This window comes from Orycteropus afer, unplaced genomic scaffold, assembly GCF_000298275.1.
Source record: "Orycteropus afer afer isolate SDZICR_OR568_19922 unplaced genomic scaffold, OryAfe1.0 scaffold00034, whole genome shotgun sequence".
NCBI classification, from domain to species: domain Eukaryota; kingdom Metazoa; phylum Chordata; class Mammalia; order Tubulidentata; family Orycteropodidae; genus Orycteropus; species Orycteropus afer.
The window spans coordinates 14,999,720-15,015,741 of NW_006921621.1; the positions used below are offsets into that span (position 1 = coordinate 14,999,720).

At 51.1% G+C, this 16,022-nt stretch overlaps 2 protein-coding genes across 2 annotated transcripts in view; one reads left to right on the forward strand and one right to left on the reverse strand.

Moving 5' to 3' along the window:
• Positions 1 to 6,073: 6,073 nt before the first annotated feature.
• DLK2 (delta like non-canonical Notch ligand 2) lies at positions 6,074 to 10,299 on the forward strand. Its single transcript, XM_007936209.2, has 5 exons — positions 6,074 to 6,149; positions 6,425 to 6,488; positions 7,932 to 8,062; positions 8,694 to 8,838; positions 9,564 to 10,299. Exons 1-5 carry the CDS (start codon positions 6,074 to 6,076, stop codon positions 10,297 to 10,299), a joined length of 1,152 nt encoding a protein of 383 aa, XP_007934400.1.
• A 433-nt stretch (positions 10,300 to 10,732) lies between these two features.
• The window catches only part of ABCC10 (ATP binding cassette subfamily C member 10), a 20,468-nt gene continuing 15,178 nt past the window's right edge, over positions 10,733 to 16,022 (reverse strand). The window contains exons 14-21 of the mRNA XM_007936308.2: positions 14,559 to 14,902; positions 14,049 to 14,218; positions 13,415 to 13,575; positions 12,829 to 13,082; positions 11,746 to 11,891; positions 11,529 to 11,626; positions 11,160 to 11,272; positions 10,733 to 10,886 (exon numbers count right to left, since the gene is read on the reverse strand). Of these exons, the coding sequence (XP_007934499.1) occupies positions 10,733 to 10,886; positions 11,160 to 11,272; positions 11,529 to 11,626; positions 11,746 to 11,891; positions 12,829 to 13,082; positions 13,415 to 13,575; positions 14,049 to 14,218; positions 14,559 to 14,902 (1,440 nt within the window). The remainder of the gene's footprint in view (positions 10,887 to 11,159; positions 11,273 to 11,528; positions 11,627 to 11,745; positions 11,892 to 12,828; positions 13,083 to 13,414; positions 13,576 to 14,048; positions 14,219 to 14,558; positions 14,903 to 16,022) is intronic.

The window sequence follows — 16,022 nt, forward strand, 5'->3', positions numbered from 1 at the left end:
AGCTGGGGCTGAGCTCTGCTGGGCAGTTCTGTTGATCTTGTCTCAGGTCACTCACATGGCTACAATCAGCTGGAAGCTTGAATAGGGCTGCATAATCTAATATGGCTTCACATGTCTGATGATTAGCTGGGACTGTTGGCCATGGCACCTCAGTTCTCCTTTGTTGAGCTTCTCATCCTTCGGTAGGCTAGACTAAGCTTCTTTACATAATGGTGGAGGTATTCTAAGAGGACAAAGGTGGAAGCTGCAAGATCTTTTGAGCACTAGACTCTGGAACATACACAACATCATTTCTGCCACATCCTGTTAGTCAAAGCAAATCATAAGGCCAGCTCAGGCTCAAAAGGTTGACAAATATATACCACTTCTTGCTGGGGGGAGCAGCAAAGTCATTGCAAAGGGTCACGTGGGATAGGAGAAAGTGTAATGACCTTTGTTGCAAACAATCTATCACACTGAATATCGACAGAATTATCTGTGTGGTACTGAATCACTAAGAATCACCAAGAATTTGAAAGAAGTGAGGGAAGATAGTGACAACAAGCCATCGGACAATATCACTCATGAATGTTCAAAAGAAACTTGTTCAAAGAAACAAAACAGAACCTACCTCAAAAGGTTCAAAGCATGAGGGGTAGTGAGTGATATAGTCTGATGCCATCAGCTTCAAAAGCTTCAAGTATCTTTATCATTTCATTGGTGAATTTCAATGAATGCCATTAGTGAAAAGGAATTTTTCATTTATCACCACTTCTTCGATTAGTCCCTCATCTCTTCAGACTTTAAGGAAGGAACCTAAAACATACAGAAAACCATATGCAAGTAAATTGGTGGCATTACTGAATGTTTTGATCAAAGATTCTATTGAAGAATCCTAATCAAAAGGGGAAGAAATGTGGAGCAAAATTTCAAGTACTCATAGAATCTAGACTTTCTGGAGTCGTTGTTGTTGTAATGTGCCGTCAAGTTGGACCTGACTCATAGTGACCCCTCTTTGGGCTTCCGAGATGGTATCACTATGGAAGTAGATTGCCCAACATTCCTCCAGAGTCACTGAGGCTAGATGAATCTCCAAAACTATTGCTCTGAAGTAATCTTTAAACCTTAAACCAAATATGTCACCTGAAGTCTTCTTTAAACCAAATAATAGTTTTTTGTTGCTGTTGTTATGTTCTGTCAAGTCGGACCCAACTCATAGTGACCCCTCCTTGGATTTGGTAGCATAGTGGCTAAAGCACTTGACTGCTAACCAGAAGACTGGCGGTTCAAACCCACCAGGCACTCCTCGGAAGGAAGGTTGGGCAATCCTACTTCCGTAGTGATACTGCCTCGGAAACCCAAGGAGGGGTCGCTATAAGTCGGGGCCGACTCGACGGCACATAACAACAGCAACAACAACAGCCGTCACTACAGAGGTAGATTACCCAACCTTCCTTCTGAGGAGTGGCTGGTGGGTTTGAACTGCGAGCCTTCTCGTTAGCAGTCAAGTGCCTTAGGCACTATGCTACCAGGGCTCCCGAAAATAATTTAATTATAAAAGAGATTTGCCTTGAGCATTACGTTTGTTTAAAGAATTATCTATATAGGATCAAATTGACAATAGCAACTTGAAAGTTTAGATAGGAAGCTTAGGGACAGTGAGTTTATGGTAATGGTGGAGGAATAATTTAGCAAAGGAGGATGAGAATGGCTGCACAACTTGAAGAAGATAATGTCACTGAATCATACATGTAGAAATTGTTGAATCGATGTATGTTTTGCTGTGTATATTTTCAGCAACAACAAATAACTCACATTAAAAAAAGAAAATTAGTGGCATTACTATTTATCTGAGAGCTATATTCCCAGTGCCTAGGATGATGTTTGGCACATAGTAGGTACTCAATATATATTTGTTGAATGAACTTATAATGGCATATAAGTAAACACCACCTAAATACCAAATAATAAGGGCTAGCTTAAATAAATTATAGTTAAATAAATTATGGAAGACTGTGCAATATACTTCCATAAAGATTTACCACCTCAGATTTCCAAAGGGGATCACTATGAGTCGGAATCGACTTGATGGCAGTGAGGTTTTTTGGTTTTTTTTTTTTTTTAATTTAATAGAATATGCATGCAGCCACCTAAAATTACGCTTTTAAAGACAATCAACATATGACATTGAGTAAAAACAGCAGGATATGTGTACCTTTTGGTGAGTGATCAACATGGTGGCACTTTGGAAGAAGAAGACACAGAGAGGTACACAAGAGGTACAGATAACAAAAATAAACCCTTTTACATATACAGTATTGCCTTGTCAGTGATAACAAACATTAATCTATGGGTAAATAAATAGGTTGTTGTTGTTGTTATGTGCTGTCGAGTCGGACCTGACTCATAGCGACCCCTCCTTGGGTTTCCGAGGCAGTATCACTACGGAAGTAGATTGCCTCATCTTCCTTCCGAGGAGTGGCTGGTGGGTTTGAACCGCCAGCCTTCTGGTAAGCAGTCAAATGCTTCAGGCACTATGCTACCAGAGCTCCTAAGTAGATAGGTAGATAGGCTGAATGATCAGGTATGTCTAGGCAAAAGGGAATATACCCATGACCATATATAAGGTTGGTAGATGATATTTCTACATACAAATTTGTATGTGCTGTAAGAATGTCCAAATACATAATAGAGCTAATAAGGCGCAAAATTATGATAACTTCTTAGCCACAGTCAACTGTCCTGAGGGAGCAAGTAGTTGGACCTGTGAGCTTGGACCATGGTTGCAGGGGACATCAAGCTCAACTGGCATAACCTACTACACAAAAACATTGTTCTACATCCTACTTTGGTGTGAGTAGTGTGACTGGGGTCTTAAAAGCTTGCAAGCGGCCATCTAGATGCAACCACGGGTCTCTCCTCATCCATACCAAAGAAGAATGAAGAGAACCAAAGATGCATGGAAACAATTAGCCCAAGGGACTAGTAGACCATGCGATCCTCAGCCTGTATGACCATGAGACCAGAAGAACAAGATATTGCCTGGCTACCACTGTCAACCACTCAGAGAGGGATCAATGCAGGAGATCCTGGATAGAGTAGGAAAACAATGTGGAGCAAAATTAAAAATAATAACAAACAAACAAACAAACAAAAACACCCTAGATTTACTGGTTTGTTAGAGCCTGGTGAGATTCCTAAGATTTATGGCCCCTAGTTACCTTTCAGGTCTGGAACTGAACTCACTCCGGTGGCTTCCAGCCAAACAATAGGCATATAGGGTGAACATTTACATTGGGTAGATACACTCCTTTCCGCCATCAATCATGGGAGGACAGAAGGGCAGTATTTTCACAGGGAGACAGCTGGGGGTTGGGGCAGGAATGCATAGGAAAGGACACAGGGAAGAGGTAACCACCGAGAGGAAGCGAGAAGAGAGCTGTTAGTTACATTGTGGGGAATTGCAGTAAATGTCATGAAACAAACATACAGTGTATGAACTGCTGTATAGAAAATGAATTTGCTCTGTGAACTCACCCAAATCACATTAGAAATAATTTTTTAAAAATTGTAGGTACATTATGATTCTACCTGTGTAAGAACAGCTGGATAGCAAAAGAGAGGGGACAAATGATAATAGAGGTTTTACCAGGCTAGCAGGATTATGGGTGATTTTCTTTCTTTTTTTACTTCTGTAAGTTCTTTAATGCTATTGGATTTCTTGTATAATAATAAAAAAAATTGTACACGTTTGCTGTAAGAAAGGTGGAAATGCTGAAAAGTATCAATAAGAAAAAAAAAAAAAAATTCCATCAACCATAGAAAATCACTGCCAGCACTCAGGTAGGTTCTACTTTGTTTCTCACTTTTCTCCCTACTAACATAGTCTTAGGAGCTCTGGTGGCACAGTGCCTAAAGCATTTTGACTGCTAACCAGAAGGCTGGTGTTTCAAACCCCCCAGCCACTCCTCAGAAGGAAGGTTGGGCAAACTAGTTCCCTAGTGATACTGTCTCGGAAACCCAAGGAGGGGTCACTGAGTTGGGTCCAACTCCATGGCAGTGAGTTTGGTTTTTTGGTTTAACACAGTCTTAGTTTTTTTTTTATATCTGTAGTCTTTAAAAAGGTGATTTTTTAAAAAAATAGCTGTGTAATGTTGACATACCATAATCTATTTAACCTGTAAATTTTGGACATTATAGGTTGTTTTGCAATTTTTCACTGAAAAAAAATTTAAAACAAAATAGTCAGGTGGTATTACTCAAATTCAGTCTTCAGAGAAGTGATCAGAATTGAGGGGAAGCTAGCAGGAGAGCTGGGGTGAGTGTGGGTGTTACGCACAATGCCTCCAACAATTAACAGTAAGGGCTACAGAAGCTCTTCGCATGGACTAGCGACTCCTCCTCCCAATGTTTTGAATTTAAAGATGGTGAAATCTTGATCTGAAGGAGCAGAGATGCGTATTGGCGTTTCTGACATCTGCTCTTTTGTCCTGCTCAAGCAAGAAATTATGTTTCAAGTCCTTGTCTTGCACAGGTTTCTATGAGTCTTTAGCGTAGTGGGGCTACTACTCCCCCACCTCGCCCAACTCTCCCAATCTGAGCTCCAAGCTTGGGCAGCTGACGACTACCCTAAAGCCAAGAACTGCATGTGAAGGGGAATAGAAATGGGAAGTTGCCAGGCACATTTACAGAGTCAGGGAGCGTCCCCGGTCCAGGGAAGCTTCCCAGTAGCAGTCGCGGAAAGGAATGGGGTGGGAAAGACTGACTTGACGGAGAGGGAGATATGAGGATATGGAGCAGGCTGGATATTTAGATAGCCAAGGGACGACTCTGGAAGGCTATGGATGGCGAAGAGGAGGAAAAGAAGCGGAGGATGCGATGAGCAAACAGATGAAGGGGTGATGAAGGCTTTACAAGCAGAGGAGGCGTGGCCTGGTGACAGGAGGAGGGCAGGGAGCGGCCAAGTGCCCGGAGTGTGCAAGGGATATAGATGAGAAGTGTGATGGGAAGTGAAAGGTGACAGCAGAGGTGGGACATAGGGTGAGGGGCGCGGGTAAGAACAGCGGGGCTGCGACATGGTAGAATCACAGGGACGCACACGTTTGGCTGGCACTTGACAATTTCCTCCCTTGGTTGAAGAAAGCGAGGTTCGGAGAGGTTGGTTGGCTGTACCGGGCAGCTGAGGCTGGGGCCCAGGTCAGCGCGGAACAGCAGCGGCCCCGGGTGAGCGCCCGGGCGAGGTGCGCGCCGTGCGTCGCGGGTGGGGCGGGGGTGCTGGACGCGCCAGGCTGGGGGCGGGCCCGTGGCGCCCCCGGGGGGAGGCGGGCTTCGCCGGCGCACGCCGCCCCTGGCAGACGGCCTGAGCGCGCGCGAGGAGCCTCCTCTACCGCCGCCGCTCGGGGTCGCCTCGAGCCCCAGATTCCCAAGTGCTCTGCTTGCATGGCAGCCGCCTCGGTGCTTGGCCCCGCGGCCCGCTAGGGGCGACCCCGAGCCCCTTTCGCCCCTCGTGGCGAGAGTCGGATCTGGTCCGGTTCTGCGCCCTGGGCGCGCCGCCTTCCAGCCCGAGGTGAGGACCGGGAGGGCAGAGGCGCACGGGTCCGTAGCACGAGTCCAGGCCCTGCGCCTCCGCGAGCCGAACGCCGTGCAGATGCGAAGGGGACGCGGGAACGAGTCCTGGGGGGCCTTGGGACTAGGGGGCGGAGACTGCTTGCTTCTGGGAAGGGCCCCTCCCTCCGGTCCCATCGTCCCCGCAGTGCTCTAGGCCGCCTCTCGGAGCTGTCCGTATCCCTGCGGACCCCTACGTCCCCGACTGCGCCCTCGCCTCGCTCTGCGCTGCCCCCTCCCCACAGTCCTCGCTTCCCTGTTCCTGTGTCCAATCCTCTCCCACTCAACCCTTCCCCGCCCCCGCCCTCTCGGGACCCCCACACCTTTCTTCTGTCCGGACGCCTCTCTTCCCTCGTCTGCTTCGGTCATTTGCAGCCCATATCCGTGCCCCTGTCTGCACGTCCGGCCGCCTCCCATCCCGTGCCGTCCCACAGGTGTCCTCAAGTCCGGCCATCCATCGGTCCGTCCCTCCTGGGGGTCGGCGCTGACCATGCCCAGCGGCTGCCGCTGCCTACATCTCGTGTGCCTGTTGTGCATCCTGGGGGCACCCGGTCAGCCTGCCCGAGGTGAGCGCGCCCCCGGGCCCTGGGCCGCGGCCCTGCCGGCCACCCTCGCTTGTACGTTGACCTCTGCCGGCCAGAGACGGCACTGCAGCCGCTCCTACCCGCGAGGCTGGCGAGAAGCAGGTCACCCTTTCGGAATGGGTTGGGTCTGTGTGTGGCAGCCCTGCTCCTGAGCAGATTTGCCCAGGGTAGAGTTACTAGGACCCCACATCCTCTCCGGAGTCCCGCGGCCCGAACGTTGACCTCCGGCTCACCTTTCTCACTTCAATCTTTTGCAGCCGATGACTGCAGCTCCCGCTGTGATCTGGCTCACGGCTGCTGTGCGCCTGACGGCTCCTGCAGGTAATGAGCACGTGCCTCCAAACCCTTTGCTTCATGTGTGTGGGAACCCGACTCGTTTCCCAGCTCTCCATACCCACAGCTAGATCACACACCAGGACAGAGTATCTAGGGGCTTAAAACCCCACTGTTAATTCCCCATCACCCCTTATGGCGCACAGGGAGAGCCATCAGGATCTCCCTACCAACTTCTCCTTTGCTTTGCCTCTCTTTTGCGTCTTCCAGCTTGTATCTATCTCCCCCTCTTCTTTACTCTTCCAAGTCTGATCCATAGACTCAGAAGCATTCCTCCTCAAGATACCAGGGCCTTACAATGCAAGTATAGAAAAGACAGGGCAAGAGTTTGGGGATGTGAGCCGCGAGGAAAGGGGAAAAGAAATAACGTGAAAAATTGATTCAGCCTAGGGAAGGCTGAGGGAAGAGTTGCTGGGGAGAACCACATATAATGGAGGATTTTCCTTGATTAATTTGACTATTGAGTCCCTGGGGTGGGGGTTGGGCATGTTCTATAGCAAGAGGAAGGTGTGTCTGACATAAGGAAATGAGCTGACAAGACAGGTTGCTCAAGGGGCTGGGGGTGTTTGGGAAGCTCCATCCTTGGAGGATTTTTAAAACAATAGCACAGGCATTTACCCTAGAGTCAGAGGTAGGAAGACTGGCCAGATGACCTTTCAAGGTCATTTGAAAAAATATATTTGCAAGTACCTCCCTCGATCACGGCAAGAGTGATCACTGGAGACATTTATAGACAACATCTTAATTTGTTCCTTATCACACCCTTTGAGGGGTGTATCATCAATTTACAGATGAGAAAACTGGAGCTCAGAAAGGTTAGACAAAGTGTAGAACCAGGACTTGAATGCTGGTGTGTGAAGGTCTGATTCCAGAATGTGTGCTATGACCCTGCTACAGCCCAGCATCCACCTGAGACAGACCTCCTTTCCTTTGTTGTTGCTGTTGGGTACCACTGAGTTGATTTAGACTTACAGTGATCCCATGGGACAGAGAACTGCCCATGACGTTTCCTAGGCTGTGGTCTTTATGGGAGCAGATCACCAGGTTTTTCTCCCCCAGAGAAACTGTATGTTTGAACTGGCAACCTTTCAGATTGCAGTTGAGCGCTTAACTGTTGCGCCACCAGGGCTCTTTTCCTTGGTTTGTTGTTGTGTGCCATCAAGTCAATTCTGACTCACGGTGACTATATGACAGAGTAGAACTGTCCCGTAGGGTTTCCTAGGCTGCAATCTTTACTGAAGCAGGTCTTTTCTCCTGTGGCGCCACTGGGTGGGTTTGAACTGCCAACTCTGGTTAGCAGCTGAATGCTGAACCATTGTGTCTCCAGGGCTCAGGTTGTCTTAGGTCCTCCTGTTTTCTGTTCTCATCCTGCCTCTTTCATTTCCTCAAATCTCTCGACCCAGAGCCCTGATCCTGTGCTTCTCTCCAAAGGTGTGACCCAGGCTGGGAGGGGCTGCACTGCGAACTCTGTGTGAAGATGCCTGGCTGCCAGCATGGTACCTGCCACCAGCCCTGGCAGTGCATCTGCCACAGTGGCTGGGCGGGCAAGTTCTGTGACAAAGGTAGGGGGGACAGGACTAGCCATTGGGCTGGGGACCCCATGCACCTTGAGAAAATATCATCTGTATTAAGCACCTATGGTGCCCTGCTCAAACCCTCAAATATGTATTGTATTATTTTGATTTTACACTTACCTATTACTTGAATTAGGAGCTCTGGTGATGCACTGGGTAAGGCATTTGGCTGCTAACCAGGTCGGTGGTTCAAATTCAGCTGCTCCGAGGGAGGAAGATGAGGCAATCTACTTTCATAAAGATTTATGACCTTGGAAACTCAATGGAGGTCACTATTAGTCAGATTCGACTTGATGGCAGTGGGTTTGGTTTCAGTTTATTATCTGAATTGATCCTCAACATAATCCCATGAGGCTGGCAAGACACCTGCTAAAAATTATACTCATTTCACAGATGAGAAAATTGAGGGCCACGGAAGAGATACCTGCCTCAAATTACTTTGAGACAGATTCAGTGGGGGTGGTTTCCTTGGAAAAAAAAAAAACTCCGACATAGTGGGTTTGTAGTTCAAGCCACACACACAGAGCCTTTGGTCTAAAAGCCCAGTTGAGCGAGGCCCGAGAGGTATGGGGACCAAAAGTGCAGGGCTAGCCCAGAGCCTTCCTTGTCTCCTCTCCAGATGAGCATGTCTGTACCACGCAGTCCCCCTGCCGGAATGGAGGCCAGTGCGTGTATGATGGGGGCGGTGAGTACCACTGCGTGTGCCCACCAGGCTTCCACGGGCGTGACTGTGAGCGCAAGGCTGGGCCCTGTGAGCGGGCAGGGTGAGTCCTGGGCCCAAGGGTCAGTGGGGGGTTAGATCAGAATCTGGTGACACAGGTGATGAGGGAGGAGATATGACTATTTAGAGGGTAGTGGTGAAGGTATGGGGGCTGGGAAACCTCTACGGGGCACCGTAGGAAAAATCCCAGCATGTCCAAGTGTCCAGGTTTTTGTCTTTTTTTTTTTTTTCCCTTTAGTACCTATGGAATAATTTCTTTAAACAAACAGTAACTATAGGAGCTAGAGGTGTACACAGATAAATGTGCCACTGCTCTGGCTGGGTAAAGAAGGTGTGGAGGTGTTGAGGGACTAGGACTCCCCTCCTCCTCCATGAAAACTGGCATGAAGCCCCTAAAGATGTTCCATATAGCAGTCTTATGCCTCCTTGTACAGAAGAGGAAATGGGCAAGTAGGGGCTGGACTAGTTGCCCTCATTTCCTTTCCAGGCCTGAGAGCCTGTGAGGATAATAATAGCACACCCATACTGAGCCTCTCAGCCAGGCCCTGTGCTCAGTGCTTTACATTGGGTTATCTCATTTAAGCCTCACAACTTGGTAAGTCAGGTACTATTTTTATTCTCATTTGAAAAATGAGATACTTGAGGCTCAGAAAGGCTGGCCCAAAGTTGACAGAGCTGGAAAGTATGATGGTGGTCAGGATGCTGACTGAGGCTACCCTGCAGATGTCAGTAAGTTGGTTTCCATACCCTCTCCCTCTCTCACCCCAGCTCCCCATGCCGGAATGGCGGGCAGTGCCAAGACAACCAGGGCTTTGCCCTGAACTTCACGTGCCGCTGCCTGGCAGGATTTGTGGGTACTCGCTGTGAGGTGAATGTTGATGACTGCTTGATGCGGCCTTGTGCAAACGGCGCCACCTGCATGGACGGGATAAACCGTTTCTCCTGCCTCTGCCCTGAGGGCTTTGCTGGACGCTTCTGCACCATCAACCTGGATGACTGTGCCAGCCATCCATGCCAGAGAGGGGCCCGCTGTCGGGACCGTGTCCATGACTTCGACTGTCTCTGCCCCAGTGGCTTTGGCGGCAAGACTTGTGAGCTTGTCTTACCAGGCCCAGACCCTCCGACCATGGTGGACATTCCCCTGGGGCCCACCCCGGCTGTGGTGGTACCCGCCACGGGGCCAGCCTCTCATAGCGCTGGGGCTGGTCTGCTGCGGATCTCCGTGAAGGAGGTGGTACGGAGGCAGGAGGTGGGGCTAGCGGAGTCTAGCCTGGTGGCTGTGGTGGTGTTTGGGGCTCTTACTGCTGCTTTAGTCCTGGCTACTGGGTTGCTGACCCTGAGGGCCTGGCGCCGGGGCATCCATCCCCCTGGACCCTGTTGCTACCCGACTCCACACTATGCCCCGGCACACCAGGACCAGGAGTGTCAGGTCAGCATGCTGCCAGCTGGGCTCCCCTTCATGCCTGACCTGCCCTGTGAGCCTGGAAAGACCACAGCGCTGTGATGGAGGTGGGGGGCTTTCTGGCCCTCCTCCATGCCTCAGACTGTAGTGGTCTTTTCTTGTCACCCCTTACCAGGGGTATACACACTGAGGGACCTCAACCTCACACGAGAAATGCTATTTTTTTTAATACACAGAATGTAAGATAGGAATTTTATCAAATAAAACTATGAAAATTCAAGTAGGCTACTATCCCAGAGACACCTGCCTGGAGTTCCAGTGCACAAGCCAGGTTCCGAGGAAGCCTCTGGATTCTGCCCATCAGAATTCCAGAGAGGAATCCAAGATGCCCTTTCTCCCCTCTGGGGGAGGTGAGGGAAGAGTAGATCCTCAGAGGAGGATGTAAACAAGTGGTCGCTGCCTCTGCTGGCCCAGTGGCTGGTGCAGACTGAGGGGCAGTGTGATGGGAGAACCCAGTGGAGTGGGGGCCAGGCCCTCAGGCAGAGGATTGGGCTCCTTGCTGGCTGTTCTGCAGTAGCTGCTGGAACAGGGAGTGGGGCTGGTTGCACAGGGCAGTGGGGGAGTCCAGCTCCATGACCCTCCCAGCCTGTAGCACCAGGACCCGGTCTGAGTTCAGGATGGTGTTGAGCCTGTGTGGGAGAAGGTGGTCAGTCAGTGTAGGGGGTGGGGGCCAGTGCCCTCAAGGAGAAAGCCCCCTTCTGGAAGCAACAGTTCCCTCAGATAATGTGTTATAAACGACCCAGGTCTATTATTCTAGAGTCCCCTCATAGAGACCAGGTCTAGAGCATGAGGAGCTGAGATTTTAGGGGGATAGGCAAGCCTGGGTCCCTGAAAGGAATGGAAGCCCTGGGTCCATGCCACTAGAGCCCTTGATTAAACTGTCATTACAGACATTTGCACACCTGTGGGCAATGGTCAGCACTGTCTTCCTGGCAAAGCGTTTTCGGATGGTCTGCTGGAGCAGCTGGTCTGTTTTCTGGTCCACGCTGGCTGTGGCCTCATCAATACATAGGACCTGGAACAGGTGGAGGGGGTGGGGGAGGAGGAAGAAGGACAGAGTTAGCCTTGACTCCTACCCAAGCATCAGCCCTACCCCTTGGCCCTATTCACTGAACACCCACCCCCCAGCTCTAAAAGGAAAAGGAAAAGGAAACCTAGCACTCTTGACTCTGAATGTTCTCTAATCTCATCCCTGAGACTTTCCCAAACTGACCTCTTCACCCCGACATGTCCTCTGCCACTTTCCTGACCATTGCTCTCTCTTGCCTTACCTTGGCATCTGTGAGAAGAGCCCGGGCGAGACACAGCAGCTGCCTCTGCCCCAGAGACAAGCTCCGGCCGCCTTCACCCAGTGCACTGTCCAGACCACCTGCAAGGCAGAGCATCTTCATCCCTGAGTTCTAGGTTGCTTTCCATTGCCTCCTTGCTCACAGAACTCCCTCCCAACCTGCACTCCTGCCACCCTGCAGGGCGGGGCCTAGCACTCACCTAGGGATGTAATCACCTTACTCAGGTGGCACTGCTCCAGGGCCTGCCACAGGGCCCTGTCCTCATGCACGCTCCGGGGATCCAGGTTTTCCCGAACAGTCCCACTGAACAAAAAGGGCTCCTGGGGGATAATGGCCAGTTGGGACCTGGGGGACAAGGTAAGGACAGAGAATGGGGTTTAGGCTAGATATGGGTACTCTGCTCCCAGCCCATTTTAGGTATAGGGACTAGCGCCTCCAGAAAAGCTGGGGGATAAGACCTGACCATGTCCCACTCTACTCTGCCCCCCAGCCCCACCAGATAAACAACTAGTCATCCATGTACCTAGAACTATGCTGCAGCTATGGGCCATACCAGAGGAATGAAAGGCCTATGCTCTGTACTTCACGAACTTACATCTCAGTGAGGTATGAGAAAAACAGAAAAAGAAAGGGCTAAACTATGCAGCACTGAATCCAGCCAGCACTGCCTGGCAAGGAATGGTCAGAAAGACTGAGCAGTTAAGAGATGCTTCAAGATTGAATGCGTCCTGAAGAGCTATATGGCAAGGCCACCACAACTTAGAAGAGAAGGCAGGGGAAGGTCATGTGCACAGAGCATTAGGACAGTGTTTCCCTAGCTTTTCTATGTTATTGAACTCAGAGAAAATAATAGGTTCATGTGAGGATGCAGGTATACTGTCCCACATGAGGCTACCTGTGGCCAGAGGCAATTGGCCCAGGTCTCAAGCTGTCCTAAGCACTGCTGCCAAGTTTAAGAGCTGAAGGGATCAGCATCCTGGGAAAGTGTTGAGGCTCTCGAAGGCAGTGACTGTCTGGTCTAGAGTGGATGGTGTATGGGGGGAAAGTATAAGAAAGATGAAGCTGGAAAGGAGCCCCTGGGTCAGGCTGAGGAAGGCCTTGAGACCCGCCATCTATGAATGTGGACCTGAGTAACTGGATGCTTTCCTCAACTGCTTGTCCTATCTTCCTTCTCACCCCTGCTGGGTCAGAGTTTATTTCTTGCTAGCTGGGCCTCGTTTATGTGCCAGCAGATCCAGTTCCCTCCTTCCCTGCCCCGCATTTCATCCCTCCTCCCCAAGACCTGAGCTCGGCCAGCTCCAGCTGGCTGGTGTCCATGCCATCCAGCAGCACTCGCCCTGAACTGGGCTCCAGCAGCCGAAAGAGCACCAAGAACAAGGAAGACTTCCCGGAGCCCGTGCGGCCCACGATGCCCAACTTTTCTCCAGGCTGCACACAGAAGGTCACTCCATCCAGGGCATTTGGCAGCCCTGGCCGATATGTCAACACCACATCCTGGAACTCCACACTGCCTTGGGTCAGCCAACCGATGCCCAGCTGGTGGGGTCCATGGGTGGGAGATGGAAGAGGACAGGAGAGATAGAGGAGTGAGAGGGGGAGGAGTAGTGGGGAGGGGAAAGGACAAAGGGAGAAAACAGAGAATAGAAAATGGATGGTATAAGTGCAGAGGTGGGAAAAAGAGTGACAGTGCAGGAGAGATGAGGAGTATGGATATAAAATGAGGGACAGTGAAGAAAGGTGAAAGTCATGTGAGAAAGATGGGGGAAAAGAAAGGAATGGAATGAGGGGAGAGACTGGGTCTTCAAGGGACCCTTCAGGGTTCCAGAGCTCTGGCCTGGGTCAGGTCTGGGGAATGGGTGCAGGCCCACCTGCAGCGGGTGGCCCTGGGGTTCCTGGGGCAGGTCACAAGAGTACTCCTCCAGTCGCTCCACGCTCACCAGCATGGCTTCGGTCTGGGTAAAGCTGTTCACCAGGCCTGACAGCAGGCTTGTCAGGGACAGGGCATAAGACAACGACAGGCCTACCAGCCCTGGAAGAAAGGAGCACCAGCTGCTAGGGGATACTGGTGTATATCTGTGTGTGTGTGTGACAGAGTGGGGATGGGTCAGATGGGAGAATTACAAGCTTGTGGGTGGTGGCCATTTAAAGGAAACCAGCAGAGAAGCAGGAAGATGCCAGGATCTTGGCTGGGACCACTGGGGGCTAGATGCAAAGGAGTGGATTTGGCCAGGAGAAGCTATGAGGGATGATGGGTGGGCCAGGGCCAGAGTGGTGGGGATGTACAGTGATACCAGATCCACCACCACCTGGGACAAGTCACTCCTTGAGATCCAGTTTTCTCAACTCTAAAATGAGGAAGATGGTGATGATGCTCATTATAACGCATCCTCAGTGGAAGCCTTGGATGATGGGGGCAAATGTTGAGGGGGCAATGCAGAGAGATGTTTGGGGCAAGGGTTGGAGTAACTTGCTTCTGAGGTGAGGGCAAGGGTCTGGGGGCACCTGGGTTGGTGAGGCCCTGCTGGTGCTGCACCAGGGCGATGGCAGCGATGGCGCTGACCACTGCAGCCCCTGTGAGCTGTAGCCGAATGTCCAGCCACTGCATCGTGGCACTGGCAGCAAACTGGCACCTCTGGTTTAGCTCCAGGAGCTGCTGGCTCTCCTCCTCAAACCTAGGGAGGCCAGAAAGGAAGTGAGGCTGCTCCACTGTTCCGCTGGCCCATCCAGGCTCCTCCCTGACAGAACATGTCCTTCTTGGTAGCTGACCGATAAACCCACAGGGCTCCCTCAGGTGGATAGAGATGCCAACATGCACTTTTGTAGTGAGGTCTGAGGTCTGCTCTATTTCACTATGCCTTTTTTTGGGTTTCCTCCACCCCCTTTCACCTAGTGCTCTCCAACCTTCCCTTCTCCCCTAAGGTCTCTACACCCACCACCACACATACCCTCACCTCCCCTCCTCTCAGCACCCATCTCCCTGGGCTCTGGTTGGGAAAAGCAGACTTCACACACCTGTAGGTGGCCCCAGCCGCCCGCAGCACTGGGAGGCCAGCCAAGGTGTCAGCCAGATGAGTATAGAGTGGGGACAGGGTGAGGCTGACCAGGCGCCGCAGTTCCCGAGAGGAGGCCCTGTAGTGACGTTGCACGCGGTAATACATGATCCCCAAAGGTGGCAGCAGCAGCAACAGCCAGGGCAGGCCAGCGCTCAGCACAGCCAGGAGGCCCAACAAGCCTACTGCATTGGCCAGGAAGATGTTGAGGAGGAAGGGCAGGCTGTCATCCGCACAGGCCACATCGGAGGAGAAGCGGTTTAGGACCCGGCCCGTGGGTGTGGAGTCGAAGAACGTCACTGGTGCCTGGGACAGGGAATATGGTTGGGCAAGAGCAAGGTCTGGCAGAAAGTGGGTTGGTGGGCAGCCCTGGGGGGAGGTGGGATGAGGAGGAAGGTCCAAAGTAGAAAACAAGAAAGGGGTAAAGTGTCCCTAGGGTTTGGGGACAGAGAGGAACAACTGACAGAATTTGGGGGAATAATATCCCAGAGTGGTAAAGACAGACTTTCCCACCCTGCTGGCCATTCTAGCCATTTCTCCAGCTCTGTGTTGGAGCTCTGGTAGCATAGTGGCTAAGGCACTTGACTGCTAACCAGAAGGCAGGCGGTTCAAACCCACCAGCCACTCCTCAGAAGGAAGGTTGGGCAATCCTACTTCTGTAGTGATACTGCCTTGGAAACCCAAGGAGGGGTCGCTATGAGTCGGGGCCGACTCGACGGCAAACAACAACAACCACCTTTTCACAGGTGGCTTAGAGGCGGGGGACTTCCAGGCCAGTGAGTGAGATTTAGTTAGGTATCAGCAGGGACATCCTAACTGCCATGGCTGGACAGAGCTGGTGAGGGCAGCAGTCACTCAGTACTGTCTCATGGTTAAGAACTCAGGCTATGAATCAGACTACAGTTCAAATTCCAGTCCTATCATTTAATAGATGTGACACCTTGTGGTAGTTTGGTTTGTGTGTCAACTTGGCTGGGCCTGGTTGAGTGGCTGGGCAGCTGGTGGTAGTTATCTCCCATGATGAGACTGGCAATCAGCTCCATGGTGGGATCTACCACAAGCAACTGAGTAGCTGCCTTTGGGATGTGGTCTGCTTCCTGTATATAAGAAGAAGCCTTTGGGCATGGTCTCTAGCCTATGGCACGCTTGGACCCTGCATATAGCGTGTCGTTGCTCAGCAGCCTGCTATGCTCTGCCGACCTTGGGACTTAAATGCACTTAAGTTAATGGCCTGCCGTGTGGTTTGGTAACATCGGGACTGTGCCTTTTTACTTGTCAACTTTGGGCTTCCCAGCCTCAGCAGCCTGTAGCTGTCTAAGTGAAGAAACGCCTCTAGCTCCAGTGGGCCGGGAGCAGGAGGCAGAGCTGGATGCCAAGGTTGAGGGGCTTTCACCCAGCCCCTAGAGCCTGGCACTTTGAACTTGGA

What these genes read in the sequence shown, in the direction of transcription:
- DLK2 (XM_007936209.2), top strand. Translation starts at nt 6,074, where the DNA reads ATGCCCAGCGGCTGCCGCTGCCTACATCTCGTGTGCCTGTTGTGCATC. An exon ending in GCGCCTGACGGCTCCTGCAG is followed by an intron (nt 6,489 to 7,931) that starts GTAATGAGCACG and finishes TTCTCTCCAAAG; the next exon opens with GTGTGACCCAGGCTGGGAGG. An exon ending in GGGCCCTGTGAGCGGGCAGG is followed by an intron (nt 8,839 to 9,563) that starts GTGAGTCCTGGG and finishes CTCTCACCCCAG; the next exon opens with CTCCCCATGCCGGAATGGCG.